We start from the raw sequence: 27,877 nt of genomic DNA on the forward strand, positions 1-27,877 counted from the left end.
ACTATCCTCTGAGCCATCAGGAAGCCATAATCTTTTTGTTGGTAGAGGGTCTTGCCTCAGTGTTGATGGCTGCTGACTAATCAGGGTGGCGGTTGCAGAAGGTTGTGGTAACTGCGGCAGTTTCCTAAAATAAGACAGTAATGAAGTTTGTTGTATCAATTGACTTTTCCTTTCCCTTGAATACTTAGAGGCCATTGAAGGGTTATTAATTGGTCCAATTTCAGTTTTGCTGTGTCTCTCAGAATAGGGAGGCCTGAGGAGAGAGGGAGGGGGAGAATGGCCTGGTCAGTGGAGTGGTCAGAACACAACATTTATCATGGGCACATTTTATGACACCCCAAAACAATTGCAATACATAGTGACATCAAAGATTACCGATCACAGATTGCCATAACTGTATAATAGTAATGAAAAAGTTTGAAACATTGAAAGAATTGCCAAAATGTGACACAGACCACAATGTGAGCTCATGCTGTTGGAAAAATGGTGCCAGTACACTTGCTCGATACAGGGCTGGCACCAACTTTCAATTTGTAAGTAGTATCTGTGAAGCACAATGAAAGGAGATATGCCTGTACTCAACCAGTGTGGAGGGAGAGGAGCAACAGGAGAACAAGTGAGGTACTGGTCCTGCCAGATGGTCAGAAGAATAGTTTGGTTTGTTGCTAGATGTGATCAAGGAGTAGGAAGTTTTGTTAATGATATAAAATATAAGAATCCTTTTGTGGTACTTCAAATTCCATGAATGGTGGTATATTTTTTAAACTCTAATTTTTTTTAAAGCACTTGGGGTTAAGTAACTTGCTCAAGGCTACACGGCCAGTTATTTTGTGTGGGTGTTAAGTATCCAAGGCCGGAACCGATTCCAGGTCCTCCCGACTCTGGGGCCGGCGCTCTTACTCACTGCGCCACCTGGCTGCCCCCTAAACTCTATTTTTTGGGCTTCTGTCCAGATAGTTTTACTATGAGACTAAATCCAGTTAGTTTAATAAATTGACGATGATTCTGTTGGTTTTCAGACTGTGACTTTTAAGTTTAAGTTTTCAGACTGTGACTTTTAAGTTTAAGTTAACTGTTGAAGTTGTCTCTACATTATATAGCTTGACCCTGAGGAAATTTTCTTTTTCCCTCAGCCTCTTCCTTGAACAGTACTTTTTTTTTTTAAGCTTTTTGCATTTTTGCAAAAAAAATAAAACAATCAATTTATTGCTTGAGTTTGTAAAATGATGAGAATTAACACATCCAAAATTGAGACAGTTAACTAAATGAAAATCTTTCATGACCAGGATACATTGTGTTCACAGAGAGGTGCCTGGATGACTAACTTCCCTTTTTATTTATTTGCATAAAAAGAATGCTGACTAGTAGCAGCCGTTCTTTCTCCTTGCTAACATGGGAGAGCATCAGCAAAATGAAATGTAACAATAAATATGGTTATTACTCAGATTTGCAAGACAATAAACAGCTGCTAAAATACATTTAATGCTTCCTTTCTTACATTAAGGAAATCTGTCATGAGCGTACATGGAATCATAGAACTTAATTTCAGATCTGTTAAATATATGACTTAGCAAGTTTCAAGAGAAGTTCACATTCAGTTTACTCCTACGACTTTAATCTTTTTTTTTTAAAGGCAAACTGTGACAGTTAATTTTTGGCCCTAGTATTATTGGGCAAAATGTAATTTGTTTTTCCTCATTCCTGTGTTCTTTTGAGTGTATTTCCCCAGTTTCTCCTCCTTTCTCTTCCCCTTCTCCTCCCAGTTTTCACAACTGAACTCTCAGTTTATCCTTTTTACACAATAACATGTTGTTTTTGTTTAAAGGCCTTCTTTAACTTATGGTTACACATGGGGATGGGCTGGAATATGATGGCATGATTGATTACAAAAAAGTGCATGTGGGGGCAGAGGGATGGGGAGTGGGTTTGTTGCCATTTGTGTGCATAAACCCATATTTTTGAGCACAACATTCATACCTTAAGTTCTTAAGAAAGTTCTTAAGAAGCAGCTGTAAAGACTAACAAACCAGTATCAAAGATTTAAAATTAATTATGACTCAGGAATTACAATGTGTAGCTTAACAGAAAGCAACTAAAGCTGTAAAACTGCACCAAGACTTTTGGGACACCCTATTTTTAAGGATTTGTTCAAGTTGCTGTTTCATTAATCTTTGTTTTTAACCCTTGTGTAAATCTGTTGGGGGTTGGGGTTTTTTTTTTTAATTGCTTAAAAACTAAAGATTGGGGGTGAAGAGGTGGCCCAACGATAGAGCACTGGCCCTGGAGTCAGGAGGACCTGAGTTCAAATGCAGCCTCAGACACACACACACACATACACACACACAAACACACACAAGCTTTGTGACCTTGGGCAAGTCACTTAGCTCCAATTGCTCTACCTTTTTCCCTCCAAAAAGCAAAACAAAAACAAAAGAAAACAAAAAACCTAAAGATTGAATTGTGATTCATTCAGTGCCCTGAGGATATAAACAATTTTCCTGTGGTAAAGGATTGTCCCTTGTGATGTTTGGGTTCCTTGAGCTTTCTAGCCACAGCTTGTCCACAATTTTTAAACCATATGAAAGAGCAGGAGAGTTTAAACTGTATCCAGAAGGCCAGAAACTTCCTAGAAAATATTTATACAGTAGTATTATTTGAGGAACTTTTCATAACTAGATTGTATGAATATTAGGAATGTATATAAGAGAATGCTACCATAACCACAGAGAGTACAGGTATAGGTGTAGAGCTCAGTAAAACACATATGAGTTTTTTGAAAAGTTGGTTATTATAAAGAGATAACGTTGTCAACGTCAACATTTTATATAGGTTCTACTGTACTGTCAGGGACTTATACCAGTTAGCTTTACCTATAGGTTGTCTCCTGACTGGTGTTTTTAGTAGAGAAATTATGCTATTGATGTGCATTAAATGTAATTTTGCCTATGGCACAAAGAATAGAACTTCATGTGGGTGGGTTTTTGTTTTGTTTTGTTTTTTGTCTAGGGAGCTGGCACAGCCATTGGAGAGCTACCCCCGTATTTCATGGCCAGGGCAGCTCGGCTGTCAGGTGCTGAACCTGATGATGAAGAGTACCAGGAATTTGAAGAGATGCTGGAACATGCACAGTCTGCACAAGTAAGAACGCTGTTTTTTTTTTTTAATCGATAGAATGTTTTAATTATCCCAAAGAGGTTATAATTAAGGTGAAGCTATCAACAATAGCTCTGAAAAAGAAAACTGCTAAAGTAAAAGAAGGAAATGTGTCTCAGAAGGGACTATTCATACACTTGAAACTTAACAACAAGTGTCTTACACTTGGAATGGAGAAATAAGGAAGGGACCATTTTTAAAATGTCAAGTCAGCTAAGACAAACATTGTTAGAAACTAGAGCAATTTAATGCTGCTATAGAGGGATTAAATGGGTCAAGCTTTAGCATTCTTTTTTCATGAAATATTTATAAAAGTGAGTAAGGGTAGTCTTGAGTAAATGAGAAGGAATCAGATTCTGATTCTTAAATAGTGGAGTCTGTGAATTTATTTTTAAAAAATCAGATAGAGTCAAAAACCAGTGTCAGGACACAAACCCAGATCTTCTGATTAGTCCTACACTTATTTCACTATGCCAGGATAAGGACAGAATGTTCCATTTGTCCTGGATTGTCCAAGAGGGTAATATGATAAAGCTGATTTTAAGAAGAGTGAATGTTTCAGTTGATTTTTTGAAGTGTGCAACTGCATCTATTCTAACTAAACTGTCATGCTAAATTTTGGTTTGTAGCTTACATCTTTTGTTTTAGCCAATAGAATGTAAGTTCCTTGGGAGTGGCTAGGTGGCGCATGAATAGAGCATCAGCCCTGGAGTCAAGAGGACCTGAGTTCAAATTCAGCCTCAGACACTTAACACAAAACTAGGCTTGTGACCTTGGGCAAGTGTAGCAGCAAGCACCCCAAGCGTCCTCAGGGTTTGCAGCTACCACAGGTTCTTGGATCTGCTTTGTTAAAGGAAAGCAACTCAAAATGGGTTAACAAGCTTACTTTAATCAGTCAGACATATATCGTTTACCTTGTTCAGGAGAAAAGGTCAGCACCCTGAACCTCAAAGTATACAGGCATAATTATCAAGACAGAAACATCAAGTAGACAGATTTCCAAACTGTCCAACCATTACATCCATACCCAGTCAACATCTGGGTTTCCACATTCTGGGTTTTTCAAAGCCGGGGGACTCTCAACAACAGCTTCCCAGAATTCAGATCAAATCACAGAACACTTCTCAAAGTGAGTCCCAAAACAAAGCTACACATCAGTGCTTATATAGCCTTCTCCTGGCTCAGAGAATGTAACAACCTGTTTGACCCACTGGCCAATCAAAAAGTATCTACTGAAACACAAGCCTCCCTCCCCAGGCTTCTGGTGCACTTTAGCCTAGGGGCAGGGAAGATGTCACTTGCATTACAGCAAGTGACTTAACTGCAATTGCCCTGCCTTTCCCCATCTAGAGAGAGTGAGAGAGTGAGTTCCTTGAGGGCAGAGAGTTTTGTTTTTGTCTTTGTTATCCCCAGCACCTGGCATATCACCTTGTGTATTGTAGGTGCTTAGTAAATGTTGCATTGACTAGGCTCAAGTTTATCTTTGAACCATCTATGGAAAAGAGTTTTTTCTGAGCAAATTAATTACAAAATAAATATTATTTTAAAGAGGATGTCTTCACATATTTAAAGGAACATTTTAAAAATTTTGGAAGCATCTAATTACACTTAAAGGGTTCACCTTTTCATCAGCTACTTACACATAAACATTCACCATTTTAAAATATTCATTAATGCATTTGACTAAGGGATCTTTGATTAGCAACATTTTTAAGAGTTGTTCATTGTGCTTGAAAATAGTAAAGCTGTATTTATTTTCTTTTAAAATAAATTCATTCCAAAAAAAGCAGAAAAAAAATAAAATACATTCACATATGAGAATATGTATAAGTCCTTTGCAAACCTTAAATTGAGAGGTGGTATGGTGTAATAGAGAGCTGGACTTAGAGTCAGAGAGATCTGGGTTCAGATTTGTGAGGGACACTTACTGACTGTGTGACCTTGGGCAAGTCACAAAATTCTTTTGGCCTGTCTCTTTATCTGCAAAGTAAGAGAGTTAAATACAGTGTCCTTCAAATTTTTTTTTCTAATTCTTGGCCACCACAAAAAGAGCTGCTATAAATATTTTGGGAAAAAATTTATAACAGCTCTTTTTGTGGTAACCAAAAATTGGGAATTGAAGAGATGCCCATCACTTGGGGAATGGCTGAAAAAGTTGTGGTATAAGGATGTAATGGAATACTATTGTTCCATAATAAATGATGATCAGGAGAATTTCAGAAAAACCTGCAAAGACTTACATGAGCTGAGATACTCAGTGAAGTAAGCAGAACCAGGAGAACATTGTACATAATAACAGCTACATTGTGCATTGACCAACTTTGATAGACTTAGCTCTTCTCAGCAATGCAGTGATCTGAGATAATTCCAAAAGACTCATGATAGAATATGCTATCCACATCCAGAGAAAGCATTATGAAGTCTGAACGAAGATCGAACAGACTTTTTTCCCTTTTTTGTTGTTTTTTCTTTCTCATGGTTTTGCCCTTTGCTTCTAACTCTCCTTAACAACATGACTAATGTGGAAGTATGTTTAATATGATTTTGCAAGTATAGCCTATATCAGATTGCATGCTGTCTTGGGGTGGGGGAAAGGGAGAGAGGGGAGAGAAAATTTAGAACTCAAAATTTTATAAAAGATTTTGAATGCTGAAAACTAAAAATAAATAAATAGAAATTTTCCAGTTCTACAGCTATGAGCCTATGGCATTATGTGCGTGTGTGTGTGTGTGTGTGTGTGTGTGTGTGCGCGTGCACGGACATTCATACACATTTGTATATTTCTAGGTATATATGTACATTTTATAACTTTGCTAATTTAGGTTATCTTTTCCTTGAGTTTATTAGATTAATGAAGTTTTGTCAAGACTGATTTGTTTAGACCTCTGTCCCAGAACAACTTTATACTCTCTAACAGGAAATAGGCTAAGACAAGAACTGGAAGAAAATATACATTTTTAAATTAGGCCAACCAGATCATGATGACCGAGGCTTCTTAGAGCAGAACACAGACTTTTTGTTTCTGCCTCTGTCTCAGTGTTCTTGAATGTTGTACTAACAATGACTGTTTTACTGTTTGTGTAAAGTATTCTGGAACATGTTGTCCTTTCCTCTATCTCAGTATTCATGAATGTGATGGCAGTGTTAATAAGCAAAGAAATGATTACAGAAAGAGGTAGCAAGAAAAATGAGAAAAAGATAGAGATAGTCTACAGTATATTTAGCCATTCCTTGAAAAATTTAGAATTTGGTTCAACAGATATTTTTTGTGTACCTAATATGTGCAATTTTGTGCCAAGAAGTAAGGGATGTTAAAAAAAAAAGTTTAGATAAAAATATTGTCTTATATTTTTTGTAGTTTCCATTCTAGCATAGAGGATATGTTATAGAAAAATTACTTTAATGAAATGTAATCAGAATTCTTTCTATTTATAACATAAACAACATCCTTTTCAATCAAACAGGATTTAAAAGGGCATTAACTGGACTTAAGCCAAAGGTACTTATATTTTCTAATAGAAGAAAATATTTCCTTTCAGAATGTGCTTGCTGAATAACCCAGTATGAAGCAAAGGGGAGAAAAAAGATTTAAGAACAAACTGTCATGAGTGGAGAAAAGGCTTAATATTGACTCTTGCTTAAGCAGTCAATTTCCTATTACTGTTGAGCAGTTCAGATATGTTTTTGCTCTTTGAAAATCTAATAATCTTTGTATTTGCCCATCACTTCTTTTTTTGAAATCATAATGATGCCATTCATTTTCATTGAACATTATAAATGACAAAGCATCTTCACCTGCATCTGTCTTATTTGGTTTTCACAACAACCCTAGGAGAAAGGCACCATGGATAGAGAGCCAGCCTCAGAAGCAGGAAGATCTGGGTTCAAGTCACACATCACTTATATACTGACTAGGTGTCAGGGCAAGTCACTTAACCTTTTCAGTGCCCCTTAAGTGATTCTCTAAAAGCAAGTTTCAGAGAAGGTACTAGTCTTCTTTGGTAGAGGAAGATCTTCACCAGGAACTCTCTATATTTATGGCATCAAAGGCCTGATAGCAAACCAAACAACAGCTCTGGAAGGTAGGAAGAGCAGGAATTATTATTATACCATTGTACAAATTAAGAAACTAAAACTCAGAAAAGCTCAATGACTTCCCTGGGCACTGGTTACTTTATCTGGAAAAGGAGTTAGAGTAGGAAAGACTCTTATAATCTTCTTGTTTATGATTTTATGACTTACTTAAAATCTCTTATTTGCCCTAACCTCTCTGCAGACCTGTAGTCACACATCTTCTGCCTATTGAACATAACAAACTAGATGTCCTGTACACATATTAAGCTCAACATGTCCAAAATTCATTATCAAAACAGTTTCTTCCTTAACTTCCCTATTACTGTTGAGCATACCACCCAGGCTTGTAGCCTTGTAGTTGCCCTTGATTCTTCATATTTTATCACCTGCGATGTCCAATCTGTTGCTAAGGACTGGCAACAGAAGTTTTTACCTTCATAAAGTTTCTGCTGTATTGCCCTTTCTCTCCTCTGATACTGACTCCACCCTGGTGCAGGCCTTTATCACTGTTCACCTTGACTATTGCAGTAACCTGTTAGTGGATCTCCCTGCCTCAAATTTCTTTCCTCACTCCAATCCATCCTTCATTCAACAGTCAGAGTGATCTTTCCAAATCACAATCTGATCATATCACATCCCTTCCCCCTGAGTAAACTCCAGTGGTTCCCTGTTACTTTTGGAATCAAATATAAAATCCTCTGTTTGGCATTCAACACCCTTCATAATTTACGCCTCACCTCATACCACTTTAGTCTTCCTATACCTTACAGCACCCTCTGTGTATTCTGTAAAGTGACACTAACCTCCTTCCTGTGTTTCAAACGATATATCCCATCTTCCAAACCCAGACATTTTCACTAGCCATCCTCCTTGGAATGTTCTCCCTCCTTATCTCCACCTCCTGACTTCCATTAAGTACCAACTAAAATTCTGCCTTCTCCAGGAGGCCATTCTAGATCCCCCTTAATTCTAGTGCCTACTCTGTTGATTGTTTCCAGTTTATCTTGTATGTAACTTACAGTACATAGTTACTTACATGTTATCTTCCCCATTAAACTCTGCAATCCTTGAGGGTAGGGACTGTATTTTACCTTTTTTTATAATCCCAGATCCCTAATGATTGGCATAGTGCCTGGCACCTAAGCATGCATAGAAACACATAATTGTACTCAGCTCTGTCTACTGGATCCTGACCAACCTTGTGAGTTCCTGTTGGCTTGTGCCTTCTTGATCAGTCCCCAACTTGGTTTTTCACAGTTTGACTTGTTTCACCTAAACCCCAGCCCCAGGAAGTGCTAGCTGGGCCAATCCTTTACTTTTTCTTTTAAGCTTAAGACATTTAACTTTCCCAAATCCTCTTCCTATTGGAGGCATAGCCCATATTATTACTAGACCTGGCTGCTGCAGTCTTGTTTTTGCTCTCTGCTACCCTTGGTAACTAATCCTTATTTGCCTGGACATGAACACTAAGACTCAGTAAGAGCTCAGGTCTCTAGACTCCGAGGTATAGCATTCTTTCTACAAACTCTGGTCTTGACTGTCATTAAAAATGTCAGTACTTCTGGTCACATTTCTGCTATTGATGCTAATTATGGGGCAAGCATTTCACAGAGCACAATGGAGGGAGAAGGGTAGCTATGGAGTTGGAAATCTGAAGTTTGGGTTGAAGTGCAGAGAGTGAAGGAGCAAATTGGTAACGAGGAATAGGTGTTCTTAGGCAGCCAGAGTTTCAGAAACACTGGGATTGGGTAAGCATAAGGGATGGGAGTAAGCAGAGAGTCTAGGTATATTATCAGTGATTGGAAAAATATTTGTTAAGGGGAGTCAGATAAACAGAATATTCAAGATCTTTCCTTTTCATGCAGTTTAGTACTAGAAGCAGTCATAGGTTAGGACCTGTTGGGAAGAAGGCTGCAAACATGCTCAGATCTGCCCAATCTTTAAAAAAACAAACAAAAATACCTATCCACTGACTTTCATCCTATCTAGTTGCCATTTCATTTCTCTCTCTGGCTTTACTGGGTAATTTCTTGAAAAAAATTATCTGTAACTACTTTTTCCAGTGTCCCACCATTCACTTTCTCCTCACAATCTGATTTCTCTCTTTTAAAAATATTTTTATTTGATTTTTTAAATCAAATTTTCTTTTCTTTTTTTAAGTTAATTAATTAATTTTAATTTTCAACATGCATTTCCACAAGATTTTTAATTCCACATTTTCTTCCTGTGTCTCCCCTCCCCCTCACCCCAAGATGGCATGCATTTTGATTACTCCTTCCCCCAGTCTGCCTTCCCTTCTATCACCCCACTACCTCTTAACCTCTTCCCCCGTACTTTCTTGTATGGCAAGATAGATTTCTATACCCCCTTGCCTGTATATCTTATTTCCCAGTTGCATGTTAAAACAGTTTTTAAGATTTGTTTTTAAAACTTTGAGTTCCAAATTTTCTCCCTTCTTCCCTCTCTACCCACCCTCATTGAGAAGGCAAGCAATTCAATATAGGTTTATACATTTGTAGCTATGCAAAACACTTCTTTATAATCATCATGTTGTGAAAGGCTAATGATATTTCCTCTATCTCACCCCCCATTTATTCTAAAAAAAAATTTATTTTATTTTATTCCCATTCTCTCCCCAATTAAGAAAAAAAGAAGGGGGAAAAAAAGGAAAAGCATTGTAACAAGTATATGTATAGTCAAATAAAATAAATTCTCAAATTAGCCATGTCCAAAGACTGTGTCTCAATCTGCACAGTGAATCCATTACTTCTCTCTCAGGAGGTAGGCAGTATGGTAGGTCCTATGGAAGCTTGGTTGGTTATTTTATTGATCATTGTTTTTAACTCTTTCATGGTTAATTTGTCTTTATATTGTTGTTATTATTGTTTAAATTGTTCTCCTATATCTACTCTCTTAACAATGCATAAGTTCTTTCCAGGTTTCTCTGAAATTGTCCACTTCATTTTTCATAGCACAATAATATTCCATTACACTCATATACCATAATTTGTTCATTCCTCAATTGATGAGCACCCCCTTAGTTTCTAATTCTTTGCCACCACAAAAAGAGCTGCGATAAATATATTTGGGCCTAAGGTCTATTTTTTCTTTCTTTGGAATATAAACCTAGTTGTGATATTGCTGGGTCAAAGGGTATACATGAGTTAGTAATTTTCTGGCCATGGTTTTTAGTTGCTTTCAAGAGTGGCAGTATCACAAACAGTGCATTAATGTGCCTATTTTTCCACAGCCTCTCCCAACATGTCATTTTCTTTTTTGGCTTCATTGCCAATCTGATGAGTGTAAGATGGAACTTCAGAAATTTTTTTTTTTTGCTTTTTTTTTGGAGGGCAGTTGGGGTTACTTGACTTGCCCAAGGTCACACAGCTAGTTAAGTGTTAAGTGTCTGAGGCCAGATTTGAACTCAGGTCCTCCGGACTCCAGGGCCGGTGCTCTGTACAATCAAAATTTTCAATTTTATCTTCAGTAAGTCCCTCTTTCCTTTTTTTGATCAGAATGCTTCCCCTATACATAGATCTGAAAGGTAATTTTCCTTGTTCCTAACAAGTAGGTTAACAAAAGGACCTCTCTGTGTCAAAATGCAGTCATATTTTTCACCCTTCTGGAGCATCATTGACCACTCCCTTTTCCTATTATATTCTCTTTCTTTTGACTTCCAAGATACTACACTGTTCTTTCCTAACAGTAGCTGGCTTCTCTAGCTTCTTATTCTCTTCCCAACTCTTAAGTTGGATGTTCCTTCAGGGTTTTCCTTTTCTAGGGTCTCCCTTGGAAACCTCAATTTCTCTCATGGCTTTAATGATACTGTCCAGATTACTCCCAAATCTCTGTCTTTGGCCTTCACCTCATTCTAGAATTCTAAATCTACATCTCTACTTAGATATTTTTCTGACGCCTGAAATTCAATGTGTCTAAAAGAGATCTCAGACTCAACGTATTTCAGATCATGCTTATTATCTTCTCCCTTCCTCCTGTCTTGTCTTGGCACTATCGTTTTTATCTAGTCTCTCATGTTTGAAACTTTTGTATCTTCCATTTCACTCAATTTTCAAATCTAATCAGTAACCAAACCTTATCGTTACTCCTTTTATGGCGCCTTTCAAATTGGATTTCTTTTTTCCATTTTTCTTGCTCTCTCACTAATATAGGCCCTCATTTTTGCCAGAGATATCATAGTGACCTTTCTGCCTCTCTCTATGCTTGAATCCACCCTTCATAGTACTTTCCCTGTGCCTAGATGTGATCATACTACAAGTTTCTGCTCAGAAACTTGTAATAATTTCTTCTTGCCTAGTAAAGAAAATGGAAGCTATCATGCAAGAAATTTTTGCTCTTCATGATTATATTCTGTCCTACTTTCCTAGTTTAAACTGAATGACTTTCTGTCCCCCAAATATATCTTGTACGTTTCCCACCTACATTTATTCCTGCTCTTTCCTGTGTCTAAAATATCCTTCATCCCTATCTTCACTTAATTCCTTCCTATAATTTAAAGCCTAAATCAGTGCCTTTCTCCATAAAACCTTTCTTGATCACCTCACAGTTGGTAATGCTTTCTCTCCTCCCTACCCCACCTCCCATAACGCTTTACTTGAAACCCTGTTATGAATTTGTCATTGATAGGTAACACGGTCTAGTAGAGAGGAAGCTGGATTTGAAGTCAGAAGACCAGGGTTCAAACGTTGTTTCTGATACTTCCTGCTTCATAGCTGTGTGACTGTGAGCAAGTTGTTTCCTCTCTCATGGATGCAGTTTCTTCATCAGTAAAGGGGGATAATAATTCTTAAACTTTCTGCCTCACAGGGATAGTTTGAGGAAATGACTCTGTAATCTAAGATATCGTTATCATATATTTTGTATTTTAATTATTTGTATCATTTCTCCCTATTTGTTTTTAAGAGGAAGGATTATGTCTTATCTCAACTATATTTTCCCCCAGGACCCAGCACACTACTCTGTGAATGAAGAGTGTTGTGATGTCACTTCCAGTGAGGCATTGTAAGATGATATCATTTGTTGATCCCCTCCAATTAGAGAGCAGTAAAGTGAGGCCTATGCAGACTATAATAATTATTTTCAAACAGTGTTAATGACTCTGTATCAACTTGAAGAAGCCTTTTGTGGCATTTCACAGTACTATATAGTTGATCAGCATTTTTATCAGTGACTCAGTTTAAAACAAATTCTGTTTATCACATTTGCAAATCATGCACAGTGAGGGGAGGGGCTCATATATTGGATACCAGAATCAAGATTCAGAAAGTTGCAGTGATGAGCAAAATAGATGAACTTTACTTTGAGAGACCTGTGATCCATCCATGTAGCTATTCACTTCAGTAATGTAGTTTGCAGTTCCCTCTTCCCATCCTCCATCTTCTTAATTTTATGTGATTCTTTTCTATATTCTCCTATAAAATCCTCAATATCCATTCACAGTTCTAGGGTACTTCCTCTGGCTTCTTTGGCATCGTGTGCGTACCATTGGATGAAAGGGGGTTTCCGTCTGGTATTTTCATTCTTACGCTAATCACCTGTCCAGGCATATAGCTTCTGTAGATATCCTTTTCACCATATGTCCTGCACAATACTCTCTCCTTGATAATATATAGTTATAGAGAATGAGCATATAATTTCATTGTTATAGAGAACTCCTCGTTCAGAAAGTTCCCTCTACCAATGAGTCAGTACCTTCTAGAACACTGAGAAGTTAAATGACTTGCCTAGGAAAACAGCCAGTATCTGTCACATACAGAACTTGAACCCAGGTATTCCTGACACAAGATCAGCTTTCTATCATACTATACTACCTCCTTTTGATAATATTACAATAGCTAACACTGATACAGCTCTTCATGTATATTTTCTCATTTCATCCTCTCAACCTACCCTGTGAGTTAGGTGCTATTATCATCCCCGTTGTGCATAGGAGGAAACAGGCTGAGAGAGAAAGGAACTCACAATGTAACAGGGGAAACAATATGCAAACAACTGTTCACAAACAATGTATATAGAGGGTAAATTGGGGATAGTCTCATAGCTAAGGCACTGAGATTAAGGAGGACTGGGGAAGCCTTCTTGCAGAAGGTGGACTTTAGCTGAGACTTGAAGAAAGCCAGGGAACCTAGCAGGGAGGAATGAGTTTATTGATTTGAGGGTGGAGGGTTTTACAGTTTAAGTAGATAAGTTTGACAACTGAGTGGAAAATGAATTGGAGTGGAGAAAGAGACTTGAGGCAGGCAGACTCACCAGCAGGCTACTGCAATAGTCTAAAGTTATAAAGTGATGAAGACCCACGCTAAGGTATGGCAGTGTCAGGGGAGAGAAGAGGGCATAAAAGAGAGATGTTATGAAGGTGAAATCAATAGGCCTTGGCAAAAAATTGGACATGGGAGTTGAGATAGTGTGAGGAGTCTAGGATGACACCTAGGTTGCAAGCATAGGTGACTAGGAAGATGGTGTACCCTCAATAGAAATAGAGAAATTAGAAAGAGGGGGGGAAAGATTCCATTTCAGTTTGAATAAAAACAGTATAAAGTTTCTCAGATGCAATTCAGCTCATTTTCCTCTTCCTCTTTCCTTTCCTCTTCCTACTTAATTCTGGGTCCATTTCAATGTATATAAAAGGAGGGAAAGAGAGAGAAGGAGGGAGAGAGAGAGAAAGAGAGAGAGCATGCGTGTGTGTGTGGGTGGGTGTGTGGGTGTGTGTATGATGTACTGATAGACCACCAACTCTAGGGATTTTCTATCCAGCTTCATACCATAGTTCTGGGAAATAGGCTTTATGCATTTTGTTTTTTAAAAGTACATTATAAGGCTTTAAAAAAAAGTGAAGGGGTATCTAGGTGGTGCAGTGAATAGTGCACAGGTCCTGGAGTCAGGAGGACCTGAGTTCAAATTTCAGCCTTAGACACTTAACACAAAAAAACTAGCAGTGTGACCTTAGGTAAGTCACTTAACCCCAATTGCCCTACCTTCCCCTCTCAAAAAAAAAAAGTGAAGCTTTTCTTTATCCTATCAACTCTCAGAATTTTACCTACTTATCTATGTACATGCTGACTTTGCTAAGGTAAATTGCCTTTGTGTATGTTCTGGCTTAGTTGAATTTTTGCCAAGCTTTCTGGAAACCTCTTTCCCTCCATTGCTTCATAATGTTTTATGAGGCAGTTGTTGTTCAGTTGTTTCAATCTTGTCCAATTCTTCATGACCCCATTTGGAATATTCTTGGCAAAGATACTAAAGTAGTTTGCCATTTCCTTCTCTAGCTAATTTTCCAAATGAGGGAACTGAGGCAAACAGGGTTAAGTGATTGCCCAAGGGTCACAGTTAGAAAGTGTCTGAGGCCACATTTGAATTCATAAAGACTAATCTTCTTAACTCCAAGCCTGACTCTCTATCCACTACACCACCTAAATGCTGAAAATAAATATAACCACCTGCATTTCTGGCTTGTTTGTCTTTTAAAAATCAATTATGCAAGTACAGGATGATAGATACCTGGCTTGAAAATGTATGTGAAATAAGATTTAAGATTTTAAATTGACTTGCAAGCTTAGTATGAGTCAAAAAATTATTGTAGTCTTAAGCTAAAGTAATAGAAGTGTAGGTTCTAGATCAAGGGCAGTATTGTCCTGTGTTTTGCATTGGTCAACTCATGTCTATACTATTATGTTCAATCCTAGTTATGACATTTTAAAAAGAACATTTTTATTAGGTTATTGTTGTAGAAGGAGTTGTTTGTACTTTTTTTCATCATATGATTTTAGCTAAACCAGAGTATATTAAGAGAAGAGCTATCAGCATAGCAGAGCATTCAGAGATCAGGGGTTTTTTAAATAAATTTTTGTTAATCATTTGTTTTTATATTACTTATATTTCACATTCCCTTCTCCTGGCCAAAGAGCCATCCCTTATATCAAAGAATAGAAAAGAAGAAATTAGTTTAATAAAACTAGTTGACAGATTGAAAGAGAATATTATATGCAGTACCCATACTACCCCAACTCTGTAAAGAGGTGAGGTGAAGAGGTCTTATATCTCTTCTTTGGGTCCAGGCTTGGTTATTATGATTTCAAAACATTTGTTTTTAATTATTTTGTTATTATTCTTCCCATTTACATTGTTGTAATACTTGTGTATAATTTTCATGGTTCTCTTTGTTTGCATCAGTTCATATAAGTCTTCCCATGCTTCTGTTCTATTACCTGTATGTGGCACAGCTTATTTAACCATTACCCAATTAATAGACTTCTATTTTGTTTCCAATTCTTTGCTACCATGAAAAATACTACTATAAATATTAGATATAGTTGAGATCTTTCATTTTCCTATTGTTCTCCTTGGTATATATACCCTAGCACTGGAATCCTTGGGTCAAATTGTGATTTTTAAAAATGTTTTCCAAAATATTTATACCAATTCACAGCTTCCCATTAGTGACTTGTCTTTCCACAGTCTCTCCTACATTGTTTTATTTATTTCTTCATCTTTTGGCAGTTTGCTGGGTGTGAAGTGAAATCTCTGATTATGATTTTCATTTCTTTTATTATTAGTGACAGTGTATTCCTTTATGTTGTTGTTAGTAGTTCTCAATTCTTCTTTTGAGAATTGTTTGTTCATATATTTTGACCACTTCCCTTTTGGAGAGTAACTTTTAGTCTTAAGTATTTCTTTTAAAAGATTTCTTTTACTTGTTCTTAGATATCAGAAACTTGTCAGAGATATTTGATGCAAATATTTTTTCATTGGAAACATTTAAACCTAGAAACAACTTTGTGAAGAAACATTATTACCATCTTCAGATATCTGAAAGTGTGTCTTGAATGAATGAATGAATGAAATAAAAAGCATTTACTAAGCATCATGAAATATGCTAAGCCCTAGAAATATAACTAGAAAATCAGTATGGTCCCATTTTTCCTAGAGCTCACATTCTAATTGGGAGAGAAAACATATTACAGGAAGCTCAGCTGTGATTTAGTATACAGGTGCAGGGTATGCTGCTAACTCATCTCTATCCACCAGGAAATTTTTAGTAATTCAAATGTCACTGCCTAGAAAGTCTTAGATGGCATCCTGTAGGTCATGTGGCAGTGTCTGGGTGTTTAAAGGCCATAGGGGCAAGGTCTGGTGATATTAATGTTCAGTGACAAGGCAGTGGTTTTCTATCTTGCTGGAAGGATTGTAATTGATGACTCCTTGCCCATCCAGGCAGTATGAGCTTCTGTAGCTGGAAGGGGGAAGGGAAGATTAAAAGGGGAGCAATCTGTTGGTACAAGAGAATATGGCTAAGAGTCATAGTGGAGTTGAGGCTCTGGTTTCTCTCATAAGGATTGGGGTGGGGAGATAGCATTCAGTCATGAGGGTGAATGTGGAAGGGGGTGGTGCAGGGCATTGGCAGGAAGGTTGAGGGAAGAGACTGCCTGTAGCACTTGCTCCACCCATGAACAGGCTGAGGAAAGGGGTGAAGAAGGGCTGTAACATTCTTATTTGGATCAGATATCTTGTGTTCCATTCAGCCCCACTTCTTATAAATGCCTGGTATCCTTTACAATTCAGATGAAACACTGTCTTCCACATGAAGCCTTGACTAATCCTCCATCTCCACTACCATGCCCACCACTCCCTGCCCTGGGGCATTGTGCCCTTTTTGCTAAAAATATCTTGTATATTTTCTGTATAAATTCATTTACTTGTAGATTTGTCACTCCCTACCACCACCACCACAGCTGCAGAATGCAAATTCTTTGAGGAAATTAATTATTTCATTTTTGTAATTTTATACCTAGTAATTAGCACATTGCTTGGGCTGTAGTAGGTATTCAGTAATACCTGTTGATTGATTGTGGAAGAATAATTAAATTTACTCCATATGTGGACCCAGGACAGCCTTTAGAGACACTGTTGGATAGAAGGTCCATCCCTGAAGATCTAGCTAAGGAAAGTGATAAAAGTGCTTAGAGAGGTAGATTGATAGCCTGGAAATATCAAAGTCACAGTAACCTAGGGAGAAAGGGTTATTGAAAATCTCAAAGGCAACAGAGAGGTTAAGGAGAATGAGGACTGAGAAAAAGATTGGTATTTAATTCATCAGATTGGTAATTAAGATATCATTGGTAACTTTAGAGAAAGTTCTCATTCCCTGTAAGTATTTAAGGAGAGGCTGAATTACTATTTATAAGGATAATTTTAAAGAGAATTCTTTTGGGGAGGGGGACAGCTAGGTAGTACAGTGAATAGAGCACTGGCGCTGGAGTCAGGAGGACCTGGGTTCAAATGCGGCCTCAGATACTTAACACTTACTAGCCAAGCGACCTTGGGCAAGTCACTTAACCCCAATTGCCCTGCCCTCCCCCCTCCAAAAAGCAGAGAGAGAGAGAGAGAGAATTATTTTTTGTGTGAACTCGATATCTAAGATCCTTTCTAACTTTGGACCATATAAAAGTTCTGTAAGTTTACTATTTGCTTTTCTTTAGAGTACTTCCCTTTATTTTCCCTAAAATCTCAAGCTTCAAAAAACAAACTGGTTCTAGTGGTTTGAATTTTCTGTTTCTTTTCACTTTTTAATAATTAAAATTTTATAAACAGAATGACCAGAATAAAGTCATAAGCAAACATTTATTAGGTGTCTGCTGTGTGCCAGGCACTGTGCTGAGCACTGGGTATACAAAGAAAGGCAAAAAACAACCCCTGCTCTTAAGGAACTCCTAATGAGAGACAACATGGAAACAAATATGAACAAACAAAATATATACAGGATAAATTGGAGTTGATTTCAAAATGAAGGTGCTTAAGTTAAAAAGAACTGAGAAATTTTTCTTGAGACTTGAAGGAGTAAGGAATGAGAATGTTCTATGGGGAGCGGTCATTGAAAACACACAGTTGGGAGATGGAATGTCTTTTGTAAAGAATAACAGTAGTAAGGCCACTGTCAAAGAATTGCTGAGCATTTTGGAACAGAGTAATTTATAAAAGGACTGGAAAAGGTAGGAAGGGGCTGCGTTATAAAGGACTTTAAAAAGCCAAACTGAGGATTTTATGTTTGATCTTGAATGGCTATCTGTAAGGATAATTTTAAAGAGGATTCTTTTTTGTGTGGATTTGATATCTAAGAAGATCCTTTATAACTTTGAGACCATATAAAAAGTTCTCTAAGTTACTATTTGCTTGTCTTTTAAAGTACTTCCTTTTATTTTACCTCAAGTCTCAAACTTCAAGTTCTTGTTCACCTTATTCATAACTTTTTTTTATTTTATAGACGCATCATTTTTTCTCCCCAATATTTATCTTTCCCATCTAAAGAGTATTGTTCTCTTAATTGGTTCTTAAATAACACAGCTCCCATTACTTTGATCATTCTGGTTGCCCTTTGCTGAATCTTCTCTAATTCCACTATGTCTTTCCTGATTTGGAGCTACCAGAACTGTCTGCCATTTTCCATTTGCAACTACAGTGAGGTTATAAGGTGTAATGTAATGCCAAGCAGAGGCAGCTTCCCAAGGTTCAAAATACCAGCATAGGTGCTCTCCATTTTATTCAGTGACAAACCAATAACAGAGAAGGTCAAAACATGACATCATTCAAAATACAGCATTTACTAAGAGTGATTAAATAATCTCCAAGTACTACCCCACCCCAGGACCTTCCAGTCATTCAATCAATTACAAAGTCCCTGTTCTAAATACTACTCCACCCCTAGGCTGTACCTTCATTTAGTCCACCACAAAGCCCCTCTTCTCAAATGGAGATTAGTTTCCAAACATAAGTAAACTACATTCATTTGTTCAACCACAGAACACAAAAAGGTCAAAAGTTCCCCACCCCTGGATCACAATTGAATCTACCCCAGAGTTACATCAATTTTAAGCACAGCACTTAATACCCAAATGGAGGTCTTTGCTTCATCTTGACAGGAGGCAAGTTCTCAGCAATCTTAGTTCCTGGGGAGACAAGGCTTAGCAAGGCCACAAGATACATTGCCAGTCCCTTCATTAATTCATCCTCTGTCTGTAGAACAGTCCTAGAACCCCTGAAAACGTTAGCAAAACCCTCTCCCAGGATTTCTGTAAACATACAACAAGAAAATCCTTCTTCAGGGCTTCTGAACCAACAGAAAGGTTCCCAGACCCCTGCAACAACAGCACTGTCCTTCACCAGTGGACAGTATTCACTCTGTCTGCAGGACAGTCTCCAGACCCCTGCAACAACAACACTGTCCTTCACCAGTGGACAGTATTCACTCTCTGTCTGCAGGACAGTCTTAGGGCTTCTTAACCAAAAGCCAGGTTCGAGGACTTCTTCAACAAAAGGACTGTCTTTCACCAGTGGACAAATCTGGCAAAACAACATCAAAACAGACAGACAAAGTACCAGCAAAACAGCCATGTCTCCTCAGTCCTTGGCAGCTCCTGGGGCAGGTCTCAAAAGTCCAGGGCAATTCAAAGTAGCCCTCAGCAATCCTTCTCAGTCTCTCTCTCTCTGCCTCCACGAGGTGCTGCTTCCAAAAAGTTCTTCTGCCTCTCTCTTGTCTCTCCAAATCTACATCACCAGCTCTTCCCAGTTCAGGACTCTCTTTTCACATCAACAAGTCCATCCCACAGGTGGGATTAACAAGCTCTGGGTTTTAACACAATCAATTTGAAAAACTAAGCCAATACAGGGGAATCTTTAAATGCCATTACTATCACATAAGGGTACTATATTCTCCTGTTTTTATATTTATTTAACAGAAGTAGACTTTTCTTTAACTTTCAGGAAAGTTTACTGTGGAAAATTTAAAGGTATTAGTGGTCAACAGTGAAAAAATTTGGATTCCTATGAGTTTCTTTTAACCGTGTGAGCATATTTCCCCACATTAGAGATAACTGAAAGTTGGTTTTGTGGCTGATGTGTTTAGTAGAAATATCTCATACAAGCTAATATGTTTAGTCACTTGACCTTTAGTTGATAACAAAGCTTTTCTGAAGATTTGATTTACATGTTTTACCCTAAAATGTGGATATCGTCCATATCCATGTCTTCTCTATCAACTACCACCCATAACTCAGGCAAACTTGCTTCACTGAAATAACAGGGTGCCGTGAGGGAGAGGCAGGAGGGGCAACCTGTGCCAGGAAAGTCAAGCCGCTCCCTCCATCACTGTCACCTGGACTATCATCTCCCATCAGAACCTAATGGATATAGCACAAGACCCTAAACCTAAGAGATTGTTGAATAACCTTGCTTCCCCCCCAGTCCTACAACCTTTATCCTGGGAAGCAACCATTGTTGATCTACAACCTGGCAACTATTTCTGTAGGTGCTTCAGCAACAGCTACTGAAGGCCCAGAAGTTCTTGCCTGTGTAGTTAGTTAGTCCTTGGCATGGACAAAGGTTCAACATGAGAAACTTACATGATTTTATCAGCAGAAATGATGTAAAAGAAGAGATGTTAACCATTTGCTTTGTTGCTAAGGGCCTCAAGGCCATGAGACCTTTTCATCTAACTTGCTTCTGAAACCTTCCTTATGTATTATCTCCCCTATTAGACTTCGAGTTCCTGGAGGTCTGAGATTTTCCTTTTCTAATTATATCACCCAGCACTTACTACAGTGTTTTGCAGTTAATAAATGCTTTTTTTATTCATTCATATTCTCATAATATCCTATCTACCTATACAAGACTTAAATTTTTACCCAAGGAAATACATTAAAAAGGAACACCTTTCCTTCTCTTTTCCCCTCTTTTCTTCTTTCCTTCTTTGGGTTGTTTTCTAAGGGTTTTTTTGTTTTGTTTTTAAAGTTTAAAACTTATATAACTGAGAATGATACATGTTTTTATTTTTAAAAATATATTATTTAATATCTTTAATCATAAAAACTGGCAATGTAGGTTATTAGATCACTTTCCTAAAATGATGTTAAAATATTGTTGACTATGTAAAATTTAGTTGTTACTAGTATACCTCTTGTTCTGTTTAGTAAATCACAAAATAGAAATGGAGAAATAATCTCTTTCATCAGTTTGGTTTCATGTCATTTTTTTTTCACAATGGTGTCTTGTTCTTTGTGTTGGTGTTCTAGAATATAAGATATTGTGATGTGTAGACATGTCTTCCACAGCTTTATTTTTTTTTTAAAGCAATCGGGGTTAAGTAACTTGCTCAGGGTTACACAGCCAGTTATTTCTGGGTGTGGTGCTAAGTATCTGAGCCTGGATTTGATCCCCAGGTCATCCCGACACTAGAGCCGGTGCTCTTATTTCCCTGAGCCACCTGGCCGCCCCCCTCAGCAATTGGGGTTAAGTAATTTGCTCAAGGTTACATGGCCAGGTGTTTCTGGGTGGGTAATATGTGTCTGAGCCTGGATTCGATCCACATGTCATCCCGACACTGGAGCGGGTGCTACCTGGCTGCCCCCACAGCTTTATTTTTGCAGGGAGGTGGACCAAAAGGAATAGAAAATGGTGACTTAGCTTTCTGTAGGTGTGTGAGCCACCATCTATATTATTCTCTTTTTTAGGCTACTTGCCAATACTACAGGATGTTATAGCTACAATACTAATATTTAAGTTTAACTGCTGAAGAAGTGTTTCATACTTTCACTTAGCCAAAAAAAAAAATCCCGGGGTCTATACTTTGTTCTAGGTATTCTCAGTCATATAGTAGAGGATATGTATTCTATACATCAGACTATTCTATACATACATACAAATGATTTGGAATAATAGTTCAATATTGCTTTTGTACATATTCTGCTACTTATAATTTAATAGGTGATAATGGTCTACTGGTTACATCTGAGTGGATATTCAAATTTTTGTGTAGGACATAAATAATTTTACAAAGTGTATGTTGGGTTCTTGAAGGTAAAGACCCCCTCAGGAGCAGTGAGTAAGAGTCAAAAAAAATTTTCTGTCATTTCTTTGCCATGTGGTTTCCAACCAGGTTAAAGGATATCTCTGATTTTTTGAGAAAGTGATTATGGTTTTAAAATGAAATATGATCTTAAATCCATTTCTGAATTCTGGTTGTTGTTTCTGCAGTTGCTTTGAGAAGGCATGTACAGAAGAAATCTATTAAAACATTTGTGTTATGATTCTTATAAGATACTGATTCAGTGGAGCTCTTTTATTTTTTAAAGTATGATATTTTTCTGTTAATTAACTTGACTTCCTTTTGCTTTTGGCTTTCTAGCATGTTTTAACGGGTTCTCTTTGTGGGGGTAAATATCATTGTAGCTTCCTATGGCTTTGAGCAGATCTAGCTTAATTTTTAAAATGAGGTCCAGATCTGTTTTGATCCTGTGCTTGCCACTAAGTGAATATTTTAATTGTTCTTTATGTGATTATTTAATACTGTCTTAAATAAATAATAATAATGGAGTAGGATCATAGATTTAGAGCTAGAAGCAACCTTAGATCATCTAGTCCGTCCTTTTTTTTCTTTTTTTTTTAAGCAATCGGGGTTAAGTAACTTGCTCAAGGTTACACGGCCAGTTATTTCTGGGTGTGGTGCTGAGTGTCTGAGCCCGGGATTCGATCTCCAGGTCGTCCCAACACTGGAGCCCGTGCTCTTACTCGCTGAGCCACCTGGCCGCCCCTAAGTAATTGGGGTTAAGTAACTTGCTCAAGGTTACACGGCCAGGTGTTTAGTCCGTCCTTCTTATTTTACAGATAAGGAAACTATTAGTGAAGGTGACATGTACTAAATAGGAGATTCAAATTTGAATTTAGCTCTCCTGGCCCCAAATCTTGTGGTCTTAGAAAATTCAATGTTATGTTAGAATTATCTCCTTAATCTTGAAACTTAATCTTTTGGAAAATTGTAACAAGAACAGTTAAATGTAGATATAGCACCCAAAATGTTTTTGTTTTTTTTTACTAGGAAGACTGCTTAAAATATCTGAGTTTTTTAATCATTTGGAAGAGGTAAAGGTATACTATGTAGAAGATACCTGAGTTATATAACACTCCTCTGGACACTCTTTTGGTGGTCTTTCAAAGTCAACCTCTGTCATTTATGGAGAGAAAAATAAGAATGCAAGGATAAAGGAATTTAAGGAAGAAAAAAAGACTTTGTATGATTTACTGCAAAGGATTGAGGCTAGAGCCGTGTTCTAGAACCAGTTAAATCTCTCTATTTTGTTTGGTTTGGGGATTGGGTTATTTTCTAAGGGTGGTCTTTTTTTGGGGGGGGGACTTTTTTTCTTTCTTTCTTTCTTTCATTTTGCTTTTTAAATTTAAAGCTTACATAACTGTGAGTGGGAATGTTGTATGTTTCTATCTTGAAAAAATACATTACTTAACTTATTTGACCATAACTGCTAATCTAAGTTACTTGCTACTTAGATCACTTTTCTAAAATGATGTTAAATTGTTGACTATGTAAAATTTTCTTGTTACTGGTATATCTCTTGCTCTATTTAGTAAATCACAAAACAGAAATGGAAAAGTAATCTCTTTCATAGATTTGGTTTAAATATTCATTTCTTAAAGCTATGTAATTTTTCCCTCTATGGTATCATGTTGTGTTGGTGTTTTAGAATATGATGTTGTGGTGTGTAGTACAGAAATACCTAGAATTAAGATATGTGAAATTTTCTGTCAGTTGATTGAGAAGCATCATGACATAGTGGTTATGAAGCTGAACTGGAACTCACAAAGACCTGAGTTCAAGTTCTTCCTTCTGACACATAGTAGTTGTATGACCCTGAACAAGTTGTTAAACCTTTCAGCCCCTGGAAACTCTTTAAGACTATAAATTGCAGATAAGATGTTGACCTGTACTGCAAAGGAGTTTCTTCACTTTGAAGTTCCCTGTCCTTTGGGAACCAAAAGTCCAATCCAGATCTCTATCTCAATTTATTATTCAAAATGATGCCTAAATAGTACAATTTCTGTATTTTAAATCTGATTTCCAGAGGGTTTTTTTTTTTTCAGGTTCTGTTTAGGATTATGTTTATTTCAAATAATTAAAGCTTTCTACTTAACATATCTTGATGTATCATATTTACAAATTTTAAAATCATTTACAACTCAGTGGTTTTGTATCAGAATTCCTCCAAGGCGAAAAGAAATCACTACTTTAAACTTAATAAGATTTTTTAAAATTCTCTTTAGGAGTTTAAAGTGACATTTTATCAGTGGAAATAAATAAAATTAACAATTGCCAGTATTAATGACTAGCCTCCCTTTCTCTTCAACTCTTCTCCCCTCCACCCATAGTGGGACTTTTTCCCTTTGCTGCATTACAGTAACTGTTCTCCAGGCCATCTTCCCCCTCCTTACTGGAGCCCTATCTCTCAGTATTTGATGTTAATGATGGATTTTTAAGGTGCCTGATAATTGGAGAATATGAGTTTGACATTTGAATTTAGAAATCTCAGTGAAGCATTTAGGAAGTGGTTGTTTATATAATCTATTTCTACACTAAGTGCTTTAGAATTTGCTTTTTCATAGTTATCTATGCAAAGAGCATGATTTGACTCTAAAAAATATCTTGACATTTGCCTTTATTACCTACTTGTTGCTTTGTTTGCTTTCCTATATTATTTCCCTGTTTCCTTAAAGAAAACAATTAATAGTGTAGAAGTTCTTAGATAAAATGGTTCTCATTTTCAAAATCATCAAGTGTCATATGAAGGCATGAGTGTCAGTTGTTACTGGGACCTGTTTTTGACTTTTCTGAACCTTTGCTGGTTGTGGTTTGTCTGGCCATCACATGATTTCTCTGAAAATTCCCCCTCCCCTCCATTTCCAGTAAACTGTTTGAACAGGAGTGAGTCAGAGTGAAACCAGCTTCCCTGTAACCACAGGGCTTGTTCAAGAATTTGTCAACGTGGACTCTAGAGGGTTTGTATTAAACTTGGCTGTAACTGCTTTGGTTCCATAGAGCAACTTCCTGACATTGGGAACAGATTACTTACTTGTTTGCAAAGAGTTAAACTGATGAACTTTGGTAGTGAGCATTGGTGACACATGTTAAACACATCTTTCTAGCATCTCTTTAAGGCGTTGTCCAAGGGAGATAGCTTTACCAGGGTTTCTCTTTTCAGAAACAAAGGACTTGATCCCCTTTTGGCCACCACACCCAGTTGCAGGCAGACATGCTCTCTTCTTTTTCACTGCAGACATAGAATAGCAAGACTTCACACAATCCAGACTAAATAATCTGTAGCAGTAGCACATAAATATCCTTATAAAATATATTGTGGTTGTAGATTATACTACAGATTATAGTTTGGGATCCCCAGAAGTTTCAATGTAGTCATAGTTTTTGAACTTGGGTTCTGCAAAGACTGCTTATATATGACTTCCCTTTTCTAGGTCTCATTTTCCTTCTTTAATAAAAATAAGGGGTTTAAACCAGAGCAGCTCTTCAAACCCTTCCCACTCAACAATTCTATGAATTTTTTGGGAATAGAATTATGAATACCGGTTAAGAAACAGGATGTTTCAACTCTATATATTTATACTAGTTCAATAGTTCAAAAAACTGCCCATTGTATAGTACCTTTTTTCTGAGGCCACTCCCAGTTTATCTTGTCTATATCTTATTTGTACATAATTAGATTCTCCATTAGACTTGTGAGCTCCTAAATAGTAGGGTCTTTTTTTTAGCCTCTCTGTATTGCCAGTGTGACACACAGTGCCTAAGACATGGAAGACATTTAATAAATTATGTTGACTAACTAAGCACAGGGATATTATTTATGGTGGAATCCTTAGTGTTCCCACTCCAAAAGAAGCTTTTATTGTATTTGAGAGGGAAAAGGAACAAGCATTTATTAAGTGCCTACTATGTGCCAAGCACAGTACTAAGCACTTTAAAAATATTATCTCATTTGAGTACAACTACTTTGTTTCTTGGGCCATCATTCATTTTCTTTTTCTAGTCAGTCTGTTTCTTTGCTATTAACTGTGCTGGACAAAGGAAGACTTGATATTTCATTCAACCCACTAAATGGGTGGTCACCAGGAGACTTGTCTATACATCATACATTCCCAAAGTCTGATACATCCAATTGTTTCTACATGTACATTTCCATTTTTAACCCTGTTATCTTGGGCCAGAATGTAGCAACCTAAAAACAAAATCTAGTGGAATTTAAACTCCATAGAGTTGTATTTTGAAACTTCCTGGTTTTGAATGATAAATTACATTTAGATAGCAGGAGTGATGAGAATATGCAAATAAATATTCAACGTGGAAATGAAACAGTTCCTTTTCATGGGAAAGTGAATGCCAAAGACAAATGGAGTTAATAAATAAGATGTTTTAAATGTTTTAATCAATATATGTTTATTGACTTTATGAATGGCTAAATTAAAAGAACATTTGTATTATGTGAAAGAAATTTAAAATTAGAAATTAAATTATGCTTTATAAAAGTCAACGAAGGGTTAATTCACACAAAATGTTAACAAAGACATTGTAAGTAATAAATATTTAGTTTTTCTTGCTAGATTGCTTTAGACATTGGCAGCTGAATATAAGTTTTATGCTTGCTTTGTTCTATTCATTTCCACACCTGTTTACAGATATGGAAAAAAATAAGCATTAGGTTGCATTAGATAATTTGCTAAATTAATTTAAAGATGTTTTTCAGGTTTGTGTTTCCAGCGCCTTTTGTAAAATGAATTTAGAGAGGCCTCCTATATTGAAACTCCTATATTGAATTGGACAAACCAATTCATGTACCTCCTGAGTGTTATTGTTCTTGAGTATGCAAATGAATAATACACTCAATACGAACTCACTATGAGAATGCTTGAGCACTTCCAAATGTCCTGCCCTAGGATCTGAGTCGAAGGTAGGACAATTGCAATAATGTTCAGCAGACACATAGTTAATGAAAAACAAAATACCATTCATACCTAATTACATAAGATATTTTTGAATAACACTGATAAATATGCAGTTAACATTAAAGGCACAATTTAATCAAGACCTAATTTTTTAATCATCCAAAATGGTTGCTCTATTCTATCCTGAAGTTTCTCAAATTTCTGGCAAGAAAGTTCTAAATAATTTTTAAGGACTTTTTAACCTTTGGTGGAGAAGTAAACTTAACAGAGGAAAACAATAATGTTCATTCTGTGTTGTACTTACAGCCCATCTGTCCAGCCAAGCATTCTGTATCACAGGCCCCAAAACATGTATTATGACTTGATGTGGTTGTCTATGTCATGTCAGTCTCAGAGGTTAGGTACCCCAAATGTTCCAGTTGGTCACATTAATAATGCATCTTTGCCTGTTCCATTATATCTTTGGTGAACTGCAGTGGCTGGAATACAGATGTTCCAGATGCAGATACACTGTGATTTTGGTCAAAGGTCAGGTTTTGTTTTTTTGGAGTGCAGTTGGGGTTAAGTGACTTGCCCAAGGTCACACAGCTAGTTTTTGCATCAAGTGTCCAAGCCCTGATTTGAACTCAAGTCTTCCTGACTTCAGGGCCGGTGCTCTATTCACTGTTCCACCTAGCTGCCCCTAAGGTCAGGTTTTTTAATGTGTTTCACTGTCTTTCTTGCTAATTACTATTGTTTTGACTTTTCTAGAACATGGAACTGATGTTTCAGGAAACCATCTTATGGTCCTTGTTTTAGGTCTTGATAGGTTCCTTGTAACCATTGTCCTGTGCATATAGTTTGGATT

The 27,877-nt window shown here is 37.0% G+C and overlaps 1 protein-coding gene and 1 long non-coding RNA gene across 3 annotated transcripts in view; one reads left to right on the top strand and one right to left on the bottom strand.

Annotated features, from left to right (window-relative positions):
• LOC138153678 (uncharacterized) overlaps positions 1-9,771 on the bottom strand; it is a 32,956-nt gene extending 23,185 nt beyond the window's left edge. The window contains exon 1 of the long non-coding RNA XR_011166428.1: positions 8,426-9,771. This is a non-coding gene — a long non-coding RNA (uncharacterized lncRNA). The remainder of the gene's footprint in view (positions 1-8,425) is intronic.
• The window catches only part of VMP1 (vacuole membrane protein 1), a 157,121-nt gene that overhangs the window by 78,574 nt on the left and 50,670 nt on the right, over positions 1-27,877 (top strand). For both annotated transcript variants that reach the window (XM_069078016.1, XM_069078017.1), the window contains one exon: positions 3,007-3,138. In XM_069078016.1, the coding sequence (XP_068934117.1) occupies positions 3,007-3,138 (132 nt within the window). The remainder of the gene's footprint in view (positions 1-3,006; positions 3,139-27,877) is intronic.

This window comes from Petaurus breviceps, unplaced genomic scaffold, assembly GCF_028583685.1.
Source record: "Petaurus breviceps papuanus isolate PSGF00001 unplaced genomic scaffold, PetGlider_PUasm1.0 91023, whole genome shotgun sequence".
NCBI classification, from domain to species: Eukaryota; Metazoa; Chordata; class Mammalia; order Diprotodontia; family Petauridae; genus Petaurus; species Petaurus breviceps.